This window comes from Balaenoptera physalus, assembly GCF_965194825.1.
Source record: "Balaenoptera physalus genome assembly, chromosome: 6".
NCBI lineage: Eukaryota > Metazoa > Chordata > Mammalia > Artiodactyla > Balaenopteridae > Balaenoptera > Balaenoptera physalus.
In genome coordinates this window covers 74,979,895-75,007,132 of record NC_138885.1, presented here as the reverse complement: position 1 = coordinate 75,007,132, position 27,238 = coordinate 74,979,895, and the positions used below count along the sequence as shown (strand labels likewise).

General features: G+C 37.4%; 1 protein-coding gene across 6 annotated transcripts in view; it reads left to right on the top strand.

The window, feature by feature from the left end:
- Nucleotides 1–27,238, top strand: part of PDE1A (phosphodiesterase 1A) — a 375,597-nt gene that overhangs the window by 321,698 nt on the left and 26,661 nt on the right. For all 6 annotated transcript variants that reach the window (XR_014265140.1, XR_014265141.1, XM_082466728.1 and 3 more), the window contains 3 exons: nt 12,173–12,254; nt 14,279–14,399; nt 15,382–15,527. Coding sequence is in view for 4 of the 6 variants with exons in the window: in XM_082466728.1 (XP_082322854.1) it covers nt 12,173–12,254; nt 14,279–14,399; nt 15,382–15,527 (349 nt within the window). In the remaining 2 variants the exon portion in view is untranslated. The remainder of the gene's footprint in view (nt 1–12,172; nt 12,255–14,278; nt 14,400–15,381; nt 15,528–27,238) is intronic.

The following is a 27,238-nucleotide window of genomic DNA, read 5'->3' as shown; positions in this document are numbered from 1 at the left end:
TACAAATTGAAGGTTTGTGGCAATCCTGCATAAAGCAAGTCTATCAGTGCCATTTTTCCAACCGTATTTGCTTACTTCATGTCTCTGTGCCACATTTTGGTAATTCTCACAATATTTCACACTTTTTCATTATTATTATATGTATTTGTTGTAGTGATCTCTGATCAGTGATCTTTGAAGTTACTATTGTAATTGTTTTGGGGTGCCACAAACCATGCCTATACAAGAAGGCGAACTTAACTGATAAATGTTATTTGTATTCTGACCGTTCATTGACCAGCTGGCCATTCCCCTCTCTCTCTCCTTCTCCTCAGGCCTCCCTATTCCCTGAGACAGGACAATATTGAAATTAGGCCAATAATAATCCTTTAATGGCCTCCAAGTGTTCAAGTGAAAGGAAGAATTGCACATCTCTCAGTTTAAATCAAAAGCTAGAAATGATTAAGGTTAATGAAGAAAGCACATCAAAAGCTGAGATAGGCTGAAAGCTAGGCCTCTTTTGCCAATTAGCCAAGTTGTAGATACAAAGAAAAAGTTCTTGAAGAAAATGAAAGGTGCTACTCCAGTGAATACATGAATAAGAAAGCAAAATAGTCTTATTGTTGATATGGAGAAAGTTTTAGTGGTGTAGTTAGAAGATCAAAAAAGCCACAACAGGGGCTTCCCTGGTGGCACAGTGGTTGAGAGTCTGCCTGCTAATGCAGGGGACACAGGTTCGAGCCCTGGTGTGGGAAGATCCCACATGCCGCGGAGCAACTAGGCCCGTGAGCCACAATTACTGAGCCTGCGCGTCTGGAGCCTATGCTCCGCAACAGGGGAGGCCGCGATAATGAGATGCCCGCACACCGCGATGAAGAGTGGCCCCCGCTTGCCGCAACTAGAGAAAGCCCTCGCACAGAAACGAAGACCCAACTCAGCCATAAATAAATGAATAAATAAACCCAAAAAAAGTTAAAAAAAAAAAAAAAAGCCACAACATTCCCTTAAGCCAAAGCCTAATCCAGAGCAAGGCCCTAACTCTCTTTAATTCTATGAAGGCTGAGAGAGGTGAGGAAGCTGCAGAAGAAATTTTGAAGCTAGCAGAGGTTGGTTCATGAGATTAAAGGAAAGAAGCCATCACCATAACCTAAAAGTGCAAGGTGAAGAAGCAAGTGCTGATGTAGAATCTGCAGCAAGTTATCCAGAAGCTCTAACTAAGATAATTAACGAAGGTGGCTTCACTAAACAACAGATTTTCAACGCAAGGAAACGGCTTTCTATTGGAAAAGATACCATCTAGGACTTTCATAGATAGAGAGGAGAAGTCAATACCTGGTTTCAAAGCTTCAAAGGACAGGCTGACTCACTTGTTAGGGACTAATGCAACTGGTGACTTAAAGTTGAAGCCAGCGCTCATTTACCATTCTGAAAATCCTAGGGCCCTTAAGAAATATGCTAAATCCACTCTACCTGTGCTCTATAAATGGAACAATAAAGCCTGGATGACTGCACATCTGTTGACAACACGGCTTACTGAATATTTTATTTATTTATTTATTTTTGGCTGCATTGGGTCTTCATTGGTGTGTGCAGGCTTTCTCTAGTTGCAGAGAGCAGGAGCTACTCTTTGCTGTGGTGTGCAGGCTTCTCATTGTGGTGGCTTCTCTTGTTGTGGAACATGCGCTCTAGGCGTGCTGGCCTCAGTAGTTGTGCACGTGGGCTCAGTAGTTGTGGCTCACAGGCTCTAGAGCGCAGGCTCAGTAGTTGCGGAACATGGGCTTAGTTGCTCTGGTGCATGTGGGATCTTCCCGGACCAGGGATCGAACCCGTGTCCCCTGCACTGGCAGGTGGATTCTTAACCACTGCACCACCAGGGAAGTCCTACTGAATATTTTAAGCCCACTGTTCAGACCTATTGCTCAGAAAAAGATTCCTTTTAAAATATTACTGCTCATTGACATTGCACCTGGTCACCTGAAAGCTCTGATGGAGATGGACAACAAGATTCATATTGTTTTCATGCCTGCTATCATAACACCCATTCTGCAGCCATGGATCAAGGAGTAATTTCAACTTTCAAGTCTTATTATGTAAGAAATACATTTTATAAGACTATACATGCCATAGATAGTGATACCTCTGATGGGTCTGAGCAAAGCAACCTTCTGGAAACCTTCTGGAAAGGATTCACCATTTCAGATGCCATTAAGAACATTTGTGATTCACGGGAAGAGGTCAAAATATCAACATAACAGGAGTTTAGTAAAAGTTGATTCTAACCCACATGGATGACTTAGGGGTTCAAGATTTCAGTGGAGGAAGTAACTGCAGATGTGGAAATAGCAGGAGAACTAGAATTAGAAGAGGAGCCTGAAAATGTGACTGAATTGCTGCAATCTCATAATAAAACTTTAATTCATGAGGAATTTCTTCTTATGGATAAGCAAAAAAAAAAAAAAAAAGTGGTTTCTTGACATGAAATTTATTCATGGTGAAGATTCTGTGAAGATTGTTGAAATGACAACAAAGGATTTAGAATATTACATAAACTTAGTTGATAAAGGAGCAGCAGAGTTCTAGAGGGTTGACTTCAATTTTGAAAGAATTCTACTGTGGGTAAAATGCTGTCAAACAGCATTGCATGTTACAGAGAAACCGTTCATGAAAGGAAGAGTCAACTGATGTGGCAAACTTCATTGTTGTCTTACCTTAAGAAATGGCCACAGCCACCCAACCTTCAGCAACCACCACCCTGATCAGTAAGCAGCCATCAACATTGAGGCAAAACCCTCCACCAGCAAAAAGATTACAACTCACTGAAGGCTCAAATGATGGCTAGTATTTTTTAGCAATAAAGTATCTTTTTAACTAAGATATGTTCATTGCTTTTTTAGACACAATGCTAGTGCACACTTATTAGACTACAGTATGGTGTAAACATAACTTTTATATGCGCTAGGAAACAAAAATCTCATATAACTCACTTTACTACAATGTTTGCTTTATTGTGGTGGTCTGAAACCAAACCTACAAAATCTCCAAGATATGCCTGTACTAGTTCTTTGTTATGGCCTTTCAAATAAGAAACCCCAACAAGTCCCAAGGGAATTGCTAAGACGGGCAAAAACTATCAGGCCTGAGCACATCAGGCTATCTTGTGTTTCCAAGTTGATGAAACCACTTTCTCTGCTTCTCTATCTGCAGGCATATCCCCAAGAAAAGATGCAGAGATCCAGGGGCATAATTAAGTGGTTGGTTAATTAATTGAGTTTAGTGGCCTAGGAACCTATAATTCTGCTCCAACCACTTGTACGATTCAATACACCAGAACATATGTGTATTCAGTAAGTTATTGATTTTTAAAAGTATATTTTTGACCTCCTATGAGCAGCACCCTCAAATGAAAGAACAACCTCCAAGAAAAATATAAACTAGTTGATGTACACAATGTCTCTTGCTTTTGACCTCTGATTTCATCTTGATGAAAAGTAAATGGGAGAGAGTAAGGAAAATTGTAAAGTTTGTCAAACTTATATTCAGGTTTCCTGACTCTTCCTTTACATATCTTTCCCCCTCCCTTAGGGGAACCTCCCTTGTCCTGTTGGGTTTCTGATTCCCTCATAGTCTGGCTACAGGGCCCCCTACTAATCTTGCACTCATGGTCTTTATTCACCCTAAAGAATAAATGACACTTTGAAATATTTATAAATAAGTTAAATAATTACTGTACTATAGCATTCAATGTGCTTAGCAATGGAAACTAAATATTCTAAATCAATTGTGGAGTACAAGAAGCAAATAGAATATAGAATCTCCCACTTCATCTGTAGGAAGATCAACCCTGCATATGTCTGTCATATGCCTAAGTCCTATATAAAAATGTTGCCATCCAGCATTCCATGAAATTTAGCTCATGGAAGGTAAATCATCACAATGCCTTTTTCAGGCCCAAATGATAATTTTCAGGTCAAAGAAGTTAAGTGATATAAAACTACATCTTTTAAAATATCACCAACACCTTAACTAATAAAATCAATGGATCATCTTTGCATACATCAATTAAGAATCCCTGACTGAAGACTGCTGCTCTGTCTTGCCCTGGTGTCCTGCCTGCCATCTGCTGCACACAGTGGGGTGTCACTCCAGGACTTTGCTTCAGACAAATTGTGGTTCAAGATGGCAGAGTAGAAGGATGTGCGCTCACTACCTCTTTCGAGGGCACCGGAATCACAACTAACTGCTGAACAATCATCAACAGGAAGACACTGGAACTCACCAAAAAAGATACCCCACATCCAAAGACAAAGGAAAAGCCAAAATGAGATGGTAGGAGGGGCACAATCACAATAAAATCAAATCCCATAACTGCTGGGTAGGTGACTCACAAACTGGAGAACAATTATACCACAGAAGTCCACCCACTGGAGCGAAGGTTCTGAGCCCCATGTCAGGCTTCCCAACCTGGGGGTCCGGCAATGGGAGGAGGAATTCCCAGAGAATCAGACTTTGAGGGCTAGCAGGATTTTATTGCAAGACTTCGACAGGACTTCGGGAAACAGAGACTCCACTCTTGGAGGGCCCATACAAAGTAGTTTGCACATCAGGACCCAGAGGGGTGGAGCAGTGATCCCTTAGGAGACTGAACCAGACCTATCTGCTAGTGTTGCAGGGTCTCCTGCGGGCGTGGGGGGGGGGCGATTGTGGCTCACTGGGGGGAAAAGACACTGACAGCAGAAGTTATGGGAAGTACTCCTTGGTGTGAGCCCTCCCAGAGTCCACCATTAGCCACACCAAAGAGCCTGTAGGCTCCAGTGCTGGGTTGCCTCAGGCCAAACAATGAACAGGGAGGGAACTCAGCCCCACCCATCAGCAAACAAGTGGATTAAAGTTTTACTGAACTCTGCCCACCAGAGCAACACCCAGCTCTACCCGCCACCAGTCCCTGCCATCAGGAAGCTTATACAAGCCCCTTAGATAGCCTCATCCACCAGAGGGCAGACAGCAAAAGCAAGAAGAACTACAATCCTGCAACCTATGGAACGAAAATCACGTTCACAGAAAGAGAGACAAAATGAAAAGGCAGAGGACTATGTACCAGATGAAGGAACAAGATAAAACCCCAGAAAATCAACTAAATGAAGGCGAGATAGGCAACCTTCCAGAAAAAGAATTCAGAATAATGATAGTGAAGATGATCCAGGACCACAGAAAAAGAATGGATGCAAAGATAGAGAAGATGAAAGAAATGTTTAATAAAGAACTGGAAGAATTAAAGAACAAACAGAGATGAACAGTACAATAACTGAAATGAAAAATATACTAGAAGGAATCAATAGCAGAATAACTGAGGCAGAAGAATGGATAAGTGACCTGGAAGACAGAATGGCGGAATTCACTGCTGCAGAACAGAATAAAGAAAAGAGACTGAAAAGAAATGAAGACAGTCTAAGAGACCTCTGGGACAATGTTAAATGCACCAACATTCGCATTATAGGGGTCTCAGAAGGAGAAGAGAGAGAGAAAGGACCCGAGAATATATTTGAAGAGATTGTAGTCAAAAGCTTCCCTAACATGGGAAAGGAAATAGCCACCCAAGTCCAGAAAGTGCAGAGAGTCCCAGGCAGGATAAATCCAAAGAGAAACATGCTGAGACACATAGTAATCAAATTGACAAAAATTAAAGATAAAGAAAAATTATGAAAAGCAACAAGGGAAAACCGACAAATAACATACAAGGGAACTCCTGTAAGGTTAACAGCTGATTTCTCAGCAGAAATTCTATAAGCTAGAAGGGAGTGGCACGACATATTTTAAGTGATGAAAGGAAAGAACCTACAACTAAGATTACTCTACCTGGCAAGGATCTCATTCATATTCGATGGAGAAATCAAAAGCTTTACAGACAAGCAAAAGCTAAGAGAACTCAGCACCACCAAACCAGCTCTCCAACAAATGCTAAAGGAACTTCTCTAAGTGGGAACCACAAAAGAAGAAAAGGACCTACAAAAACAAACCCAAAACAATTAAGAAAATGGTAATAGGAACATACATATCGATAATTACCTTAAATGTGAATGGATTAAATGCTCCAACCAAAAGACACAGGCTTACTGAATGGATACAAAAACAAGACCCATATATATACTGTCTACAAGAGACCCACTTCAGACCTAGAGACACCTACAGACTGAAAGTGAAGGGATGGAAAAAGTTATTCCATGCAAATGGAAATCAAAAGAAAGCTGGAGTAGCAATACTCATATCAGATAAATTAGACTTTAAAAATAAAGAATGTAACAAGAGACAAGGAAGGACACTGCATAATGATCAAGGGATCGATCCAAGAAGAAGACATAACAATTATAAATATATACGCACCCAACATAGGACCACCTCAATACATAATGCAAATGCTAACAACTATAAAAGAGGAAATCGACAGTAACACAATAATAGTGGGAGACTTTAACACCTCACTTATACCAATGGACAGATCATCCAGACAGAAAATTAATAAGGAAACACAAACTTTAAATGACACAATAGACCAGATAGATTTAATTGATATTTATAGGACATTACATCTGCAAAGAGCAGATTACACTTTCTTCTCGAGTGCACATGGAACATTCTCCAGGATAGATCACATCTTGGGTCACAAATCAAGCCTCGGTAAGTTTAAGAAAATTGAAACCATATCAAGCATCTTTTCTGACCACAACGCTATGAGATTAGAAATCAATTACAGGGAAAAAAACATAAAAAACACAAACACATGGAGGCTAAACAATACATTACTGAATAACCAAGAGATCACTGAAGAAATCAAAGAGGAAATCAAAAAATACCTAGAGATAAATGACAATGAAAACAAAACGAACAAAAACCTATGGGATGTAGCAAAAGCAATTCTACTAGGGAAGTTTATAGCAATTCAATCTCACCTCAAGAAACAAAAAAAATCTCAAACAATCTAACCTTACACCTAAAGGAACTAGAGAAAGAAAAACAAACAAAACCCAAAGTTAGTAGAAGGGAAGAAATCATAAAGATCAGAGCAGAAATAAAGGAAATAGATACAAAGAAAACAATAGCAAAGATCAATAAAACTAAAAGCTGGTTCTTTGCGAAGGTAAGCAAAATTGATAAACTTTTAGCCAGACTCATCAAGAAAAAGAGGAGGACTCAAATCAATAAAATTAGAAATGAAAACGGAGAAGTTACAACAGACACCTCAGAAATACACAGCCTCATAAGAGACTAATACAAGCAACTCTGTGCTAATAAAATGGACAACCTGGAAGAAATGGACAAATTCTTAGAAAGGTATAAGCTTCCAAGACTGAACCAGGAAGAAATAGAAAATATGAACAGACCAATCACAAGTAATGAAATTGAAACTGTGATTAAAAATCTTACAACAAACAAAGTCCAGGACCAGATGGCTTCACAGGTGAATTCTATCAAATATTTAGAAGAGCTAACACCCATCCTTCTCAAACTCTTCCAAAAAATTGTAGAGGATGGAACACTCCCAAACTCATTCTACGAGGCCACCATCACCCTGATACCAAAACTAGACAAAGGTACTACAGGAAAAGAAAATTACAGACCAATATCACTGATGAATACAGATGCAAAAGTCCTCAACAAATACTAGCAAACAGAATCCAACAACACATTAAAAGGATCATTCACCATGATCAAGTGGGAGTTATCCCAGGGATGCAAGGATTCGTCAGCATACACAAATCAATCAATGTGATACACCACATTAACAAATTCAAGAATAAAAACCATATGACAATCTCAATAGACACAGAAAAAGCTTTTGACATAATTCAACACCCATTTATGATAAAAACTCTCCAGAAAGTGGGCATAGATGGAACCTACCTCAACATAATAAAGGTCATATACAACAAATCCACAGCAAACAGCATTCTCAATGGTGAAAAACTGAAAGCATTTCCTCTAGATCAGGAACAAGACAAGGATGTCCCCTCTCACCACTCTTATTCAACATAGTTTTGGAAGTCCTAGCCACGGCAATCAGAGAAGAAAAAGAAATAAAAGGAATCCAAATCAGAAGAAAAGAAGAAGTAAAACTGTCACTCTTTGCAGATGACATGATACTATACATACAGAAATCTAAAGATGCCACCAGAAAACTACTAGAGCTAATCAATGAATTTGGTAAAGTTGCAGGAAACAAAATGCACAGAAATCTCTCGCATTCCTATAAACTAACAACAAAAGATCAGAAAGATAAATTAAGGAAATAATCCCATTCACCATTGCAACAAAAAGAATAAAATACCTAGGAATAAACATACCTAAGGAGGTAAAGACTTGTACTCAGAAAACTATAAGACACAGATGAAAGAAATCAAAGATGACACAAACAGATGGAGAGATATACCATGTTCTTAGATTGGAAGAATCAATATTGTGAAAATGACTATACTACCCAAAGCAATCTACAGATTCAGTGCAATCCCTATCAAATTACCAATGGCATTTTTTACAGAACTAGAACAAAAATCTCTTAAAATATGTATGGAAACACAAAAGACCTCAAATAGCCAAAGCAATCTTGAGAGAAAAAAAGAAAAAAACGGAGCTGTAGGAATCAGACTCCCTGACTTCAGACTATTCTACAAAGCTACAGTAACCTAGACAACATGGTACTGGCACAAAAACAGAAATATAGATCAATGGAACAGGATAGAGAGCCCAGAGATAAACCCATGCACCTATGGTCAATTAATCTATGACAAAGGAGGCAAGGATATACAATGGAGAAAAGACAGCCTCTTCAATAACTGGTGCTGGGAAAAGTGAACAGCTACATGTAAAAGAATGAAATTAGAACACTCCCTAACACCATACACAAAAATTAACTCAAAATGGCTTAGAGATCTAAATGTAAGACTGGACACTATAAAACTCTTAGAGGAAAACATAGGAAGAACACTCTGACATAAATCACACAAGATTTTTTTTTGACCCACCTCCTAGAGTAATGGAAATACAAACAAAAATAAACAAATGGGACCTAATGAAACTTAAAAGCTTTTGCAGAGCAAAGGAAACTATAAACAAGATGAAAAGACAACTCTCAGAATGGGAGAAAATATTTGCAACCGAATCAATGGACAAAGGATTAATGTCCAAAATATATAAACAGTTCATATAGCTCAATATTAAAAAAACAAACAACCCAATCAAAAAATGGGCAGAAGACCTAAACAGACATTTCTCCAAAGAAGACATACAGATGGCCAAGAGGCACATGAAAAGCTGCTCAGCATCACTAATTATTCGAGAAATCCAAATCAAAACTCCAGTGAGGTATCACCTCACACCAGTTAGAATGGGCATCATCAGAAAATGTACAAACAACAAATGCTGGAGAGGGTGTGGAGAAAAGGGAACCCTCTTGCACTGTTTGGAATGTCAATTGATACAGCCACTATGGAGAACAGTATAGAGATTCCTTAAGAAACTAAAAATAGAGTTGCCATATAACACAGCAATCCCACTACTGGGCATATACCCAGAGAAAACTATAATCCAAAAAGACACATGAACCCCAATGTTCACTGCAGCACTATTTACAATAGCCAGGTCATGGAAGCAACCTAAATGCCCATAGACAGAGGAATGGATAAAGAAGATATGGTACATGTATACAATGGAATATTACTCAGCCATAAAAAGGAATGATATTGGGTCATTTGTAGAGACGTGGATGGACCTAGAGACTGTCATACAGAGTGAAGTAAGTCAGAAAGAGAAAAACAAATATCATATATTAACGCATATATGTGGAATCTAGAAAAATGGTGCAGATGAACTGTTTTGCAAGGCAGAAATGAGACATAGATGTAGAGAACAAACATATGGATGCCAAGGGGGAATGCGCGGGGTGGGGTGGGGGGGATGAAATGGGAGATTGGGATTGACATGTATACACTAATATGTATAAAATAGATGAGTAATAAGAACCTGCTGTATAAAAAAATAAATTAATTAAATTTAAAATAAAAGGAATCCCCAATATCACATTTCCCATGAAGTCTATGAGTAGCCTTATTTCTACTTTAATAATAGTAATATCATGTATATTTTAGCAAGTTATTAATATTATTCTTTCACTTTATTCTCAACATGTTAAAATCAAATTCATAATAGTCTTTAAATCAAGCCCTCATCCAGATCATCTTATTTCTTTTAGTGGCCCCAAAGTCTCCTTTTCATTCAGGTTTGAAGCACAAGGTTCACCCTTAACTTACCCCAAGCCATCTCCCACACTGCCGACAAATTAGTGTTTCAAAAGTAGAATTCCTCTTATGTCAACTCCATATAGAATAAAGAGGGGGGAAAGCCAGTGCGTCTCCATTACATGTAAATTAAGTAGTAATCCTTTTCCTTGTGGTTTAATACCATCCAAGATGTGCATTAGACTTCATAAATACCTCTAATTTGCACAGCTCTGTGTTTTAGCTAGTATTATGAATTATGATTCTTATTAGCTAACATTTAATGACTGTTGACTATATATTAGGCAGTGTCCTTAGGCTTAGATAACCTCAGGATAACCCTATTAGGTAGATACTATTATATCCTTATTCTTAAAACAAGTCAACCGGAATCACCGAGTTGGGTAACAGAGAATTCATTTCGGCAAAGTCTGTGATGTGTCTGAAGTAACAGGGACAGCCCATTGAACAGCAGTGATTCAGCTCTGTGTCTTGTGACTCCAAGGCTAATGACACAATAATTTCTGCCCCCCCATCTGTCCCTTAAGTCAAGTATAAATATTAATTCCAAATGGAATGGATGTTATTCTCTTGGGGAATGGTGAGGCTTGCTGGGAGAGGTCACAGAAATTCTTTCCCTATTTTCTTTAAGTCATGACATAGTGAAACATTCCTATTTGTAGCTACTTTGCCTACTTCTTTGGTGACTGTATCTAGATTTTTCCGAGCAATTCTCATTTCAAACTTTCTGTCCCTTCTAATCAGAGGCATAGTTTAGCGTAAATGCACTAGAAAACATCATCAATAAAAACTTTAAAGCCACATGTTGACATAAAGTTGTAAAGATCATGATGAAAAGCTGCTAGAGGAAGCAAAGGAAACTGAAGTTCTCAGACAGGTTTGCCTTGTAATATGGGCTCTGCTACAAAGTAAACGCCACTCTCTTTTGTCCCCTGATCTCAGAACCAGACCATATATTCTAAGTTGTGGTCTTATGCAAGGCCAGTGTACCCCATGAAGGTATACAACCAACAGATTAGGAGAAAATAGAGCCCAAAGCATTCTTTCAAATGTCCGGGCAGTTGAAGTGAATGGGGCAAGTGAAGTATCCTACCTCCTTTTTCTTTGTGAGCACATCTCCTTGAATGCAAAGAACCAATGTTTGATAAACCTTATCATAATAAAGCTTTGTCCAGAGCAGCCACCTTTATTTCAGGAAAGGAAAATCTAATTATGATGTTAAACCCAAACAAAAATGGAATTCTTTAACCTTTGTGCTCAATTAATCTACAATTGATAAGATCAAATAATAAAAAATCATTGACATTTCAATTTTCTCTGAGAAGAATACATTAAAATAAAATTTATGCACACAGAATGTAAGAATGTTGAAGATATTCCTCATTACTTGCTGTAGGAGATTCAGTAAAACTTGGTTAATAAGTAAAAAGATGTTTCAAAATGCTCATACACTTTTAAATTTAAAAAGCCATCCAATCATGAATTCTTGATACTGAAGGTCTGCTGATGTATTTGGCATGGAAAAATGAAGCAGAAAAATCCATAAGTTGGATTGTTAATTAAATGCCAAATAACACACCGAGATGACTATTTTATGGTGACTTTAGAAAATTCCAAAGAGCAAAGGTGTCTCTTTATAATCAAGGGGTTGTAATACCAATGTGGAGTCTCTAGGTGCTGAAAATGTTCATGTTTTTTTACTTCTGCAATGTGTGCCATATGCAACATATCCCCAAAAGGACACCATATGAGTAAAATTATATGCACTTGAACAACAGCTTTTTGTTTTGTGATAAATACACAATGCTAATTAAGAAATAAAAGATGCAGCTTTTTAAGCCTTTTTATCTAAGCTGCTTTTAGTTTCTCCACACCAAGTCTGTACTAATGGGCTTTCCTTTCCGCAGGGAGATAAAGAAGCTGAATTAGGGCTTCCATTTTCCCCACTTTGTGATCGGAAGTCAACGATGGTGGCCCAGTCCCAAATAGGTAATACTGAGGATTGGTGGTTGTGGAGAGCGGGTGTGTGCCTGTCAGTTTTCAAATGGATACACGATGTTGTTCACCCATGAAACCCTCACTCCATATTCATGATAAATTTGATCTTTAGACTGATCTATACGGTGGTGAATGAAGAATTTTGAAACATTCTCACAAAATGAACTCAATAAAGCAGTATTAGTAAATAATTGTTATTCTCTTTGTAATCCTTTTACAAAATAGAGGACTTTCTTCTTTTGCAAGAGACAGCATTTCTTGTTGTTTTGTTGCTGATCATTTTCTGTAATTTAATCCTTTGTATTTAGGACAATCCAATGAAAATATTAATATATCTGTTATCACTGTTTGTATAATATTCTTAATATACTAGCTCATATTCTTTTGGGAAAAAAATTCTTATGATATGAATAGGGAAGCCAACAATAGGAAATCTGTAAAATGATATTGCTCCCAACCATATTTATCCTTTTCATTTGTGCTTATATTGGAGACTTCAAGTCCAGCCCATGATTAAAACATATTATTGCTATGCTGCATGGTTCATATATTTGTAATAGTTATTCCCTGGGCCAGCCTCTTCATTACTGACCTATATGATCAATAAATATAAGGATGACTGCCTTACCTCTCTAATTGGTCTGGTACCACCTCCTACAAAGTGGTGGTCAGCTGTCAGAAAGCTTCTTGCTCTCACCTTTTGCCTTCCTACCCATGTTCCAACAGCTGTTTTCCTAGCTACCATAACACAGGTGACTCTCATCGTTTAGAAGTTGTGAATATGTCAGGTTAAGGACCTCCTTGGGCAAGCTGAGAAGAATAGAAGTGTCTGAGGCTTATTGCTGTAATATAAATTGCTGCCATGTTAGTAGAGGTGACTCATTTGATAGTCTCTAGATCGCAGGCATTTAAAACCATAGACAAAACGTGAAAGAACACCCTGGTGGTCAATTAACATTGACTCAACTTGAAGTCATCAATTCAAACACAAAACTATTGAAATTTTTTGAATTAAAAATGCATCTTAATGTATGCTATGGTGAATACAATTACTTGAAATGTGAATTACTTTATCCAAGTTTCTGATGGATAGGATACTTTTTAAATGTAGATATTTCCCAGGACACTATCATTTAAAAAGCATCCCCTCAGTGTTCTCTTATATTCAGATGGTAGGCTATTGCTCCCAGTTGTGTTTAAGGCAACAAGTGCTTGATTTCCAGCACCACACCTCTCCTGGGACCTCAGGTGTTGAATGTACACAGAGCTTGTCTCCTCCTCCACCTAAACACAGGTAGTAAATGTTCCCTAAAGAACCGTGCCCCATTCTCTGTGTGTGTCATTTTCTAGTTTGATTTCAATGTTAAATTCTTTATTCAATACTGTCATCTCAAAGTGGCAGGATTAATGCTGTTCTCTGTTCTGATTTAACAGAATACTCCCACACGCTGCGAACTTAAAGCTTTACATCCTGAGAATAATAAACAGCAATTTGAAATATTAACACACTGGCAGAAAGCTCTGACTGATACAGTGTGAGAAAAAAAAGTGGTTGCCTTCCTGTGGCTTGAGAAAAAAACTTCAATTATTTAGTTTCTTAGGAGCGTACATATGATTTCTTGTTAGTCAATAATAAAATTCAACGAACAAGTGAAGACCTTTCAGAAAGAAGAGTGATCCCTCTCATTAACAGAGGAAAATAGATTGACTCTGGTTAGATCTGAAATTATTGTTAACAATAAGATGAGGCTAAATATTAAGTAGGAAACCCAATACACTTGAGTTAGCAAGCTTAAATTGTATCACTTCCACTGCTTGAGAGATGATTTTGTAGAACAGTTAAACTCTCTCTAAAGATTGTGTTATTGGATTAAAAATAATTGCAAGGGGTAAGCTGAACCAATGTTGTAGTTGAAACTTGTTATCAGGAGCATCAGAATCTCTGCATTATTACTAATTTTAGAATTCAGGAAATTGTAACACGAATATATTTATTTATGTTTTTGCTTTTGTAGGTTTCATTGATTTCATAGTAGAGCCAACATTTTCTCTTCTGACGGACTCAACAGAGAAAATTATTATTCCTCTTATAGAGGAAGACTCAAAAACCAAAACTCCTTCCTATGGAGCAAGCAGGTTTGATGTTTTCTTTTTTTGCATCTTTTCCCTTTTACTTATGATTATCTTTATTATTCCTTACATTAGGCAGGAAATTCTTAGAAGAATTATTAGGTAGTATTGCCACCTAATGGCTCTGCAATATATTGCATCTGCCTTTGAAATTAGGAGCTTGATGTCCACTACAAAAAATATCAAAGTACTAAGGAGTATAACAGAATTGTATTCAATACTCAGGAGAATAAATATTATTTTAATTTTCATTGAAATGTATGAATTATGTCCTGGAAATAGTAACATGTCTGGTAGTGGTGGGCAGTTGGGAGACGGGCATTGTGTTGGCTTGCTAACAAATCAATCACAGCCCACTTGTAGGTCTAGAAAGATGCCTACATCAAAGTTAGCCTTTTAGATGACATGAATACAGTGGATCTGTATAACATGTAACTTAAAATATTTCAATCTAGATTTTTTTCAATGATAAATGTGTTAAGGGATGTTATTTAAAACTTCCAGTTGCAGAAAAATTATGCTAAATTCTTGCCCATCTGAACACATAGTTTTTCCAAATAACATACCAACATTTCCTAAATGTTGCCCTAATGAGGAAACTGAGGGAATGTTCTACCTGAGAGAGATCCACATTATCCTAGGGATTAAATGGTGACGGAAGGGCAGGGACCATTACCCCACTTTTAGCTCCAGAACGGTGATGCCGCTGTGCTGCTCGCCAGTGGACTCACCACTAAGTCAGCTCATCTCAAGGTTCTGCTGCTCTAATTAGGCCTCACCCACCCCCACCCCATAATACATGTGGGCTCTGGCAGGTGCTCAAAACTGGGCCTGAGCAGCTGCCTTCCTGCTTCTGTAGCTGGTTTTGTAAAGTGTTTCAGGCTTTGCTTCCTCATCCCATATCCTGCCCTTGGTATTTCCTGTTTTCTTTGGTGGTTACTATTAGCTCAAGCACCTGTATGTTATCACATCTTGCTCATTCCTCTAGACGATCAAATATGAAAGGCACCGTGAATGATGGAACCTATTCCCCAGACTACTCCCTTGCAAGCGTGGACCTGAAGAGCTTCAAAAACAACCTGGTGGACATCATCCAGCAGAACAAAGAGAGGTGGAAAGAGTTAGCTGCTCAAGGTACAGTTGTTTATGACGGCTTACTGCCATCTCTCTCTGTCCTAACTCCTCCTCTGAGATGTTGGATTTTTTCCCCCTTAGATTTCTTCTTTTATAAAATATGCAAGCCCTTGGAGGTGTTTAGAATTTGGCTACCCTTTGACTACTCATAAGAAAATTGGTTTGTCTGTTAAATAAAAAGATATTCTGCTCTGTTTGTGCCATGTGGGCTGCAGAAGTATTGACATGGGTGGCAGTGAAGTGGATGTGAAGGATGGGACAATAAAAGAGCGACAAGACTTTATGTGGCACAGTAACGTCCTGTTCATTTCTAGAGGTGCTTTTGATCCTGTGTGTTAGGCTTTCCAAGTAGTTTTGTGTTGCATTAGGAATGCAACACTTAGTGTGAGAGATTTGAGTATATGTTTTTTTCAGTTTTGCTAAGTTACTTCTTTGGCTGACAGGTTCATGCGTGAGTTGGGAGAATCGTTTGTAATCGGCTACCAAAGAAAACAAATGGGAAGCTAGTTCTATTTCTGACATGTTTTTTATTCAGATTAATTAGTCTATTTGGTTTCCAAGGCATGTGAGTTAGTATCAGTCATTATCCTTCATGCAGGAAATTAGCTTTCAAATTCCACATCTGGCGCCTGTCTCCTTTCACGCTGCATCCCATAGCCCTGTCTCCCTCACGCTTTATACTCCCTGGACAGTGGCATTCTGGCAGGTTCTTATAATACCCCAGGGCCTTTGCAATGATTGTTTCTTCAGCCAGGAATTCTCCTCTTGGAGCTTTTTGCAAGGCTGATTCCTTCTTGGCTGGCTGATTCATTCCTTGGTTGGAGTGTTCCTCCCTCTGCAATCTGTATTTTATTTTTAATTTGAAAAACGCAGTACTTAATAACTTTTTTAATTCTCACATGGATCTTACTGTTATCATTCCCATTTTACAGATAAGGAAACTGAGGCAGAGGACAGTTATGTGACTGGCCTCAAATCCCACAACTAGTAAGTGAAGGAGCTGAAATTCATTCTTTCTCTGCAAATGCAGTGCCATAAAATCCCATGCTAGGCCGCCCACCGAAGAGACCCTCCTTGACCACTAAAAGTAATGTCCTCTGTCCTGGTTTCCCATATTCAAACCCAGTTTAGTCATTTCAAAGTGGTATCACTAGTCCATAATCAATGATGTTGATTTATTCCTTTCCTTATCCTCTGTCTTCCACATGGGAACGTACAATCCTCAAAAGCCGGGTCGTGGTCTACTGTGTTTCCCAGGGTGTCCTCACCTCCTGGTACAGTGCTGGGCATATCACAGGCACTCAGTAAATATTTGTTTAATTAAATAGTTAGTTAATCCTGGATGGGGCTGCATTATTTCTCCACCTCTGCTATTAGAAAACTTTAAAAAATACCAATCTAATGCCTTCATCTGAGTCTGTAACTCATGTTCTCCCAGCCACTTAAGTCTGATCTTAGTTGAAAGGAAATAGAGTTTCCCAAACATTTGTGGCTCTATATAGCCATTACAAGGACCACTTCCTGGATGTATAACCTGTGTGATCACAGAGTTCCTCCCCCACCCCCCACTCAGAATGGCCCTATGCATAATTAAATACTCTAGTATCATCATCTTGAAATTCTTAAAAAATTTGGAGCCAGGGGCCTGATTTTTATTTGGCACTGAGCCCTGCAATTATATAGCTATTCCTGGCCCTTACGAAGGGTCTTTGTAATGATACATTATTGTCACTCAATAAAAAACATCACGCAATACAAGACCCAGATGACCATACTAAAACATTGTCAAACCCATCTAACTAGAGACTTCAAGTGACTAGAATTTCCCCTCTATATGGCAAATTATACTCATGATATTGACCCTGAAGCACTATAAGATATAAATCGCTAGACCATAAGCTGTTTGAAAACAGGAACAATATCTATTGTATTGTCATTATTTTCTCAGAGCTGGCATGTCCCTGTCATACTACAGGTGCTATAAAATTATTTACTGAATGTGGTTTTGAATGAAAGAATGAATGAATACTTAAACTTCACTTTGAATATATTCATTCAGAAAGGAAAATGAATGAATATATTAGATTTTCAGCAATGAAGGGAAGAGAGGAGGGAAACAAGATTTCTGAAACCCCTCCTATGTACCAGGGATTTTAGATGTATTGTCCTGTTTTCTCCTACAACCTTGTGAAGTAGAAAGTATTATCCCCATTTTATACGTTTGGAAACTGAGGATCACACAGCTTCTAAGCACTAGAGTCAAAACTGATTCTTTACCCCAAGGTTTTTCCCACTCCCTCCTATTTTACTGTCCCATATCTTTCAAGAAAGTTTGAAAAAATTGACTTGAAATATTTATCTTCAATGAATCCAAAGAATCCAATTGACCAAGATACACTCTCCTCTAAGAAAGTTTTAACTAAAATGAACAACAGTGAACCTCAAATATCAACCCATCACCTGGAACCTATTTGTCATAAAAGAAAACACTGTGTCAAAATTGGATTAGGACTCCAATTGCTCCCTTTCTAATAAACTTTCTGGCACTGTGCTCTATTGAATGTTGTGTTGCACACAGAGGTAAATTTTAGATTTGCATAAAGTTCTCAACTTACATTTCTGGAATTGAGTAATAATAACTCAGTCCTGCAGTTAGAAAATGTAGAACCAAGATTTGAGCACAGGAAGTCTGGCTTTAAGCAAATTAAAATTATAAAGTATTTTGATAATATAATTTCCAAGGGGTACTTGTGTAGAGTACACATAGTTTGAATAAAGCAAATAATGTCCAATTTTCATTATTTATAAAATTGTACACTTGGTTTCTATTTCCAATGCAATGGTGATCTAGATAAACTTAAAGAAATATGGTAAAAACAACTAACAATGCTGAATGAAATATTGTTGAAAAGAAATTGACACCCTTAGGACCTGTCCAAATAAAGATAAAACAGAAATTCAGAGAAATAAGGAAACTTCGGAGCCAGAATCTCTCCTGAGGGCACCTGTTTACCTCTCTACTGAAGTCATGGGTTTGCAAACTGAATTTATTACCACATCGGGTTTATGCCAAAAGTGCAAATTTGGTCTTACATTTAAAAATTCTATTACTGCAATTCACCATATTAATGATAAAAGGTGAAAAATGCATCTCAAAAGATGCAGAAAGAGCATTCAAGAAAATTCAATATCCGTCCATTTTTTAAATTCAGAGGGATAGTCCTAATCTACTATTTTTTTTTCCCACTTTTCTTGCCTTCATTTTTACTGCTTAAGTTTTTGTTCTATCCCAATTTATTTCCTTTATTGTTTGAAACATTTGCACTAGATCTATTCCTATTATTCTCATAATTAACTAGAAGATTTTAAATGTATAATCAATAGTAAATAACAAAGAGGTTAACCAATAGTTTTACCTTTCCACCAAATAACCCAAAAACCTTAGAAAACTTTGTAACTGATATTTTTTAAAAGTTTTAGACATACAGACTTTATATTTAATAATTAACATTTAAAACATCTTCTTGAAATTCAAGAATATGAGACTGATTTTTAACACTGTTTTGAAAAATCAAACTAGCGCAGGAAGACCCTCTCAAGGTTCTTCCTCAGCCAGTCAGAGATGTTCCTCAGATAATCAGTGGAGAGCTATCTCAGCCCTTCCAGGGCTCTTTGATTGCTAGGATTTTTCTGTTAAATCCTGCTGGTCTACCAGTTACCCCAAACTTGGACCACAATCTCAGGCTTGCAAAGCTGTGGGTTTTCCCCATTTATTCTAAACTAAATCCACCACTTTATGTTGGAGAAAACAGGGTTTTGTTTCCCTCTTGTCCCAACCCAAACTGAGTCTACCTCCTCTGGAAGCAAAGCTGGTTTCCACTCTTAAGCTGGGGTTGGTGGAGGATGTTGGGAGTAGCTCCAGGCAAGAACGTCACAGGTTCCTCTTGTTCTTACCTGAATCTCCAGAAATTTTTCAAGAATAAATGCTTCTCAGAGTGTCGTGTTGCCTTGATTGATTTCCGGTGTGATGGAATAGTTGTTTCTGTTAATGTTTTCCAACTGTATACTTGTTTTCTGTGGAGAGGAAACCCTCGGCCTCTTTACATCACTCTAACAGGAAGTCCTCTCTCTCCACATCGGTTTTTGGGAGAATTAAATGAGTTGATTTATGTAATCTGCTTACAAGTACCTAAAATAGTAGCCACTACATGAGTTGGCTTTTATTATTGTAATTATTATTTACTGTGCTTCTGGGATACAGTAAAAAACTAAAGAGACAATAATACCTACCTTCATGAAAGAATGGGAGTTAGGAACAGGATTGAAGTTTTAAATAAGGTGGCTGGGAAAGGCTTTACTGAGAAAATGATAATGTAAATAAATACATGAAAGAGGTTAGAAAGACTTATGGGGAAGTCTGACATAAGAGGTGGGGGAATAAGTTTTCAGAAAGAGGAAATGACTAGCACAATATCTGGGATGTGGAGCTTGGCTGACATGCAAGAAATAACAGGAGGCAAGTGAAACAGGGAAATTGGGCAAGTGGGAATAATGTAGGCAATGTGTTAGATGGGTAACATGACGTCACATCATTGGTTTGGATCCAAGAGAGATAGGAAAACCTTATGTATGATTTTGAAGAAGAAAAATAAAAATGAAATGAACTGAAATTTTAAAGGGATTACTCTGGCTACAGAATGGAAAATATTATGTTTCATAGGCAAAAATGGAAGAAAAAAAAAAAAAGGAGGCAAGGAAGAGGCTGCTGTTAATAACCCAGAACAAAGATGCGGGCTCAGATCAGGTGGTAGTGGTGGAGGGAGAGTGTCTAAATTCTGGATACATGATCCAAGTAAGCATGAGTAGGAAGGGATAGCAAAGAGAGATTGGATTCTGGACATATTTTGAAAGTACAACTGATAGAATTTGTTAATAGATTAGAAGTGAGATATGAAATCTAGAGAAGAGTCAAGAACGATGCCAGAGTTTTCAGTTTTCTTACACATTAATTGTGTATGTGTAAATTTCTATAGTCATTTTGCAGAACACTGGCATTCTCTAGCAAAGCTGAAGATGCACGTGCCATATTTCCCAACAATCTCGCTTCTATATTTTTACCTTAGACTTAAATATACTGAAGATGAAGTTTTCCTTATTGCATTGAGATGAAAATAAGCAGATTATATGATGCTTAATTAAACATCAAGGTTCTGAGCAGAATCCCAGATGTTTGGTCATCATCATGCCAGCTCTGAAACTATATTTCATAGTTGTCTCAAAAACATCCCACTAATCCTAGAGCAGTAGAAGGTATGGATGCTTAGGCCCCAAGGTATGTAGCTCCTAGGTCATCAATAAAACAAAACACTTTTTTGAAGAGTCATTTCATTCAGTAAGCCTTCTATTAAGGATCTGAGAACAATCTGTTTAAGAATGTTGTATGTAAATGCATTCCTTTTTGATACAGTGTGTTTTCAAAAAGTAAAGCCCGTGAATGGCAAACACAAAAAGGAAAAAATTCTTTCCTCCAACCCAAACTGTTTTTGGTTAAATTTATCCATTTAGAGTGAGGAAAATGCCTTCATTATCTATTCAGCTTTCCTCAGCATCTTAAGTCTCTGCCCAGTCTCTATGTTTTTCTGTACTACTTAAGAGCAAACAGGAGATTTTAAGAGGGTGTGTGACTGTCCTCTAGTGAGGCAGGTGGAGGGAAATGGTGAGGAAAGTCACTTTTCTATTTCTACCTATGGAGTCTCAGGCAAATCACATAACTTTTCTTACCCTCAGTACATGTTATTATCGGGAAAATCCTATTTGTCCTAATGAAGGAGCAGACATTCCCCAAAATTCTGACCTATCTGCATTTATGCTCCAGAGTTTTGAATGTCTGTGATGCAGCTTTGAGAACAAGGCACCAAGGAAATGAGAAAAAATAAAAGAGTACATTTGCCTATACTGATGGCCAGTGGGTGAGAGATGCCCCCAATTAACAACCAAGGAAGTCCTATACAGGAAAGAAATGTATACATTTTAGAGTGCCATATAAAAGTAACTCATTTTCACTGGTGGCCTGCCATCCTGCGTCATGAGCAACACCTGGGTCTGAAGCTGAGATGGAGTAGATTAGGTTTTGTTTAGAACAGTACCTGAATGGCAAACACGAATATCTGTTCTCCCTTGAAGCAGAAGAGTTGCTTTTGTAAGTCACCTGAGAGACTGGTTCCTCTTTAGACACAAGAATTCCAAATTGACCCAGGTCCACCAAATCCACCTAGATTGGAACAAAAACCATAAATCAATCCCAGATCTGTTTTCTTTTCCATCTTCTCAAAGAGAATGTGTACTTGAGAAAACTAGTTATGTCCCAGAATGAAATCTGGGTGGTCGGTCTGGAATGGAATGCACTATGTTTTTTACTGTACTGAGTAATTTTCTGATTTATTTGATATTGATTCAAACCCCAAAATACTAGGCTCAAGGATGATTAAGAAGTGAGAAAAGGAAGCAACGTGGGAACTGAGAAGATACCGGAGTTGCACTGTGCACAAATCACAGCTGTTTAGAATCAGAAGGAAACCTAGAGCTAGCTTAAGGCAAGCTTGACATTTTAGAATATGTATTAAAAATCTCAAACATAGCAGTGTTTTCTAGTTTCTTTTTGTGACTTACTTCCTACATAATTGCTCGAGAGTCATAGAATATGTTCAATATAATATTATTCATTTGAGCATTTTGAGACCTGCTTTTGGCTTAGTAGCTCATCTGTTCCACCAAAAAGGAAGAAAAAAAATACGATTTTGATTAGAATTTCTTAGATATCAGTTTGGGGAGAATTGTCATCTTTATGGTATTGAGTCATCCTATCCATATGTATCTTATCATTACTATGTCTTCTTTCATGTTTCTCAGAAAGCTCATTTTTCTTTGATAATAATAACAATAGTAATGATGATGGAAAATATCTGTTAGTGATATTAGATGTTAGGCACCATACTAAGCATATAATATATTATGTAATCACTTAATATTTATAATTAACAAAACTATATATATATTTTTTAATTAATTAACTTATTTTTGGCTGTGTTGGGTCTTCGTTTCTGTGCGAGGGCTTTCTCTAGTTGCGGCGAGCGGGGGCCACTCTTCGTCGCGGTGCGCAGACCTCTCACTATCGCGGCCTCTCTTGTTGCGGAGCACAGGCTCCAGACACGCAGGCTCAGTAGTTGTGGCTCACGGGCCTAGTTGCTTCGCGGCATGTGGGATCTTCCCAGACCAGGGCTCGAACCCGTGTCCCCTGCATTGGCAGGCAGATTCTCAACCACTGCGCCACCAGGGAAGCCCAACAAAACTATATTTTAAATTTCTGAATATATTTTGTTGGATTTTCCATTAGTATTTAATATTTTTTATTGATTTTGTGAATAAGTATTTCTTGCAGGTGTATAGAGATACAATTTGCCTTTGGATACTTATCTTCTGCAAATAATGACAGTTTTTTTCTTTCCCAAATGTATATCTTTTATAATTGTTTTTCTTGAGTCAACTGCACTAGCAAGTTTATCCAGAATGATCTGAAATGGAAGTGATAATGGCGTTCAGCTTGTCTCTGAATTTAAAGGGAAGATGCTTAATGTTCCAGCATAAGTGTGATATTTCTTACTTTCTTTGATCTGCTCTTTATGAAGTTAATTACATTCCCATCAATATTAAGAAAATAAATTTAAAATAAAATGTTTAGTTTTAACAAATGTCTATTCTGTAGCTTTTTAAAATAATTCACATGATTTTTCTTTTTAATTGGTTCATACAGTGAATTATATTAATAGATTTTCTAATGTTGAACTATCTTGTATTCCTTGGATAAACCCAACTTAATTGTTAGGTATTAACTTTGTAAAAGTGTATGTATTACTTTGACTGGCATTATAAAATTTATATTTGTGGGTGAGATTAGCTGTTATTTTTCTTTCTCATACTGACCTTGTCTAGTTTTAGTATTGAGGTTATACTAGCCTCATAAAATGAGTTGGAGTTTTAAAATTCTTGAGCTTATGTGAAATTGGTAGAACTACCTTTAAAAACCATTAAGCCTAGTGTTTTATTTGTGGGATAATTTTTATCTGCTGATTCAATTTCCTTAGTGTTTACATAGGATTTTTAAAGTTATTTAGTTTTTTAGGTTTTTTTTAATTGTGAACTATAGCATACTGAAAAGGAATACATAAAAACATATACGCACTATTTATAAGTAAATAACAAAGTATACATTCTTATAATAGACAATCATTATAGTGGCCTACAAGCAGTAGTATGCTGGCAAAGTTTAACAACTAGCTCAAAAAAAGTATGTATATATACACACACACATATATGTATATATATGTACACATATATACAGGTTTATTATTATTATACAGGTTTACTAATATAAAGAATGTGTAGCACATAATTTATAAGTAATAATAAAATATACAATAGTCTATTATAAATTCTATACAGCTAATTGATTATCACAGAATGCTTTCACTGATTTTTGACAAACTCTTGTGTCCATTGTCGACTTATGGTTGCAACAGACAAATGGGTGTCATTCAGACTGATATTTTCATTTCTGTCAAGGAGGAAGATGAAAGTACAGAAGTATATGTCAGAACTTAGAAAACATGGAAGGCATATGTCAACTTCACTTGTTCATCAAAGATGCAAATGATTTCTTGGTCATTTAATTGGATAATGGCATTTGAATACTGGAAGAAAATTCCCTCAATTTTTGTGCTATTTATAATGTAGCAGCTATAGACATGACACAGTTTTAAATTCAATCTCTATTTTTATCATTATCTCCACCATTTTAGACAGCAATAAAACAATAATTTGAGCCCCGATTCGGAAAGTTCGATGATATCCATGGTGTGAATATTCCTACCATGGCCAGTTTCAAGCTATCCATATAATTTCTCTAAACCTGGAGCTGGGAAAAGGTGCATGTTATATATTTGCAGTACACAGATATGGTAGAAATAACCTCGCAACATAGATAATAGTAAAATGTATCAAAATAATTAGGCAGTGATGAGTTCTGAGTATTTATCACCTTTGTTTTGAATACAGTTCATTTAATTGTAAGTTTATATAATTTTACTTTTAAGAGGTAGTTTTAACAAATAGTTTGTAAAATTTCTGAAATGTAACAATTGGATCTTGGTGCAACATACTGCTGCCCATAAAGCTTTCTGAGATCCACCCTCACCTCCCTTATCTTGCTGAGTCAATTTGCATTTCTCTTCTCCTCACCCGCTTGCCTTACTCCAGACACACTGACCTCCACACTGTTCTTTTGTTTCCTGTCTTACAACATGTCAGATACCTTTCTGCTTTAAGAGCTTTGTACCAGCATCATTGTTAGAAACGCCCCTCCCCCAAATACAACATAGCTGCCTCCCTCTCTGCTTTCAAGTCAGCTTCAGCTGTCATCTTGTCAATGAATGACTCCTCCCCTGGAAAAAATTTTCAAATTCCACCCATGTTCCTCCCTTGCCCCCGATAACCCCCACCAACTATTTCCCCATAACACAACACTCTCTAGTCTATAAATAATTGCCTTATTAGCCTTAATTTTTACTGTCTCTCTTACCCCATTAAAAATAAGGTTCATGAGAACAAGGATGTTTGTTTTGATCACTGATGTATTCCAAGCTCCTAGAACAGTGACTGTCACGAATTCGAAATTCAAACAATTATATGTTGAAAAAAAAAAATAAGAGAGACAGAGGGGGAGAGAGGGAGAGAGGGAAGGAGGGAGGAACAGAGGAAAGGAAGAAGGAACAAAAGAGAAAGGGAGGGAGGGAGGAAACCTACCATCTAGGCCAAGAAATAGAATATTGTGCCATGCCTTAGTAGTTCTATACGTCCTTCTCTAATCATTTCTTTCCTTCTCTTCCTTCCATGATCTAATCACTACCCTGAATTTTGTGATGATTATACCTTTGTATAACCTTAAACAATATATAGCTTAGTTTTGCTTATTCTAAAACTTGGTGAAAATGGAATCATGTCATATATATTCATTTATGTTTAGCTTTCCACTCAATGCCATGTTTTTTGAGAATTATCCATGATGACCCAAATAGCTGTTGTCTATTTCAGCAGAGATTTTTTTCTTGGATCCTGACAGAAAACATGAGACAGAAGAAAATGTATCCAAATACTGTGTAGATTTTTAAAAACTATTAAGTATTTAAGTTTTTCAAATAGTGTATAACTATACTATTTCTTAGGCCACAAATCAGGTGCACAGATAATGTAACTTCCATTATTTTTCTGCGACCAAACATAGTTTCCAGCTGAAGTCCCCTTTGTTACATGTTTGTAGAAAGCATAAGCTTATCAGTCAAATGTTTTAATTGAATCAGAGTAAGCCTGGTCAATTGAGGATACTGGGGAGGAAAAATTAGGATTTTTTAACCTCCTTTTCCTTCTTCTTTAGAAAACATCAAAGTCTCCAGGGACTAATGAGGTGTTATGCATTTGGGATAAGTACCAGTCCTTGTTTGACTTCTGGACACTCTCCCTCTCATCTTCTTAGACCTATACCCTCCCATCTGCTTCTGGCTATTATCAGCTCCTGCTTCTGACACGGGACCCCTTGTTTCTACCATTATAGGCTGTCAAACCTTTGCTCTCCCCAGCCTGCTTACTCTCTCTCAATCTTCTTTCCTCTTGATGCTTCTCAGGGCCTGAGAACAGGCTGTTCTTCCTTACATAGGACTGAAGACTGCAGGGTTCTCCCAGGCTCATTACCCTTACCTTCCATATAGCCACCTCTACTCTAGTCCTTGTACCTGAGAGCACCTACCTTGCTGCCACCTTTCAGAATTCCAGATATGGGAATTCTGAGGAGACAAGGTCTCCTCTACTCCTAGATCCCTGAATTTATCTCTAAAATCTTTCATACTTTCCCACTTAGAAATAACCCAAAATGTGACAGGTCTGGCTAAACCCAGGGTCCTGTCTCAGAGGCTGTAAGTTTCTAGCTCTCTTGTATCTTCCAACTCTCTTCTCTCTCTCCCATCTTCCTCTGGTTCCATAGGAATGGAAAAAATTGCCACTGGAACAATGAGTCAGACCTTTGCCACCTCCATTCTGAAGGCTACCCTTATCCTTCTTGCTACTCTTGGTAAAAACCTCAGTCCATATCCAGGAAATGAGAAACCTAGATATCTTCTGGAGGTATGAGAGGGGAAGTGTAGAACTTGACTAAGTATTTTCCAAGAAACTTTGTCCCATTGATGGGTGTGGCTTATGAATCTGAAGACTAAGAGTGTATGCATTGTTTCTGGGTACTTCACTAATAATATCTATGTCTACTTGTCTGAATGGGCATGGACCATGGTGACCAGTGGGAACAAAACCAGATAAGGTAACAGTTCACAGCATCAGCTCAACAAGACAAACAGCTTTTGCAGTTGTTTCAGAAGAGAAATTAAAAATAAAGTGTGATTGTTAAATTGCCTTTATTTAAAACAATATTACTCAATTAACATTTATCAAGTGTTTTTCACTACTTTGCAAGAAAAAAAAAGATTGGAAGTTCATTTTTCTTTTAATTTGAATGATTTAAAACTAACTGAATCATGTAATACAAATTAAAATAACTTTAAGTTCTTTGAGGTTTTTCAGCGTGGTTAATATTTTTAAAAATGTTTCAGAGG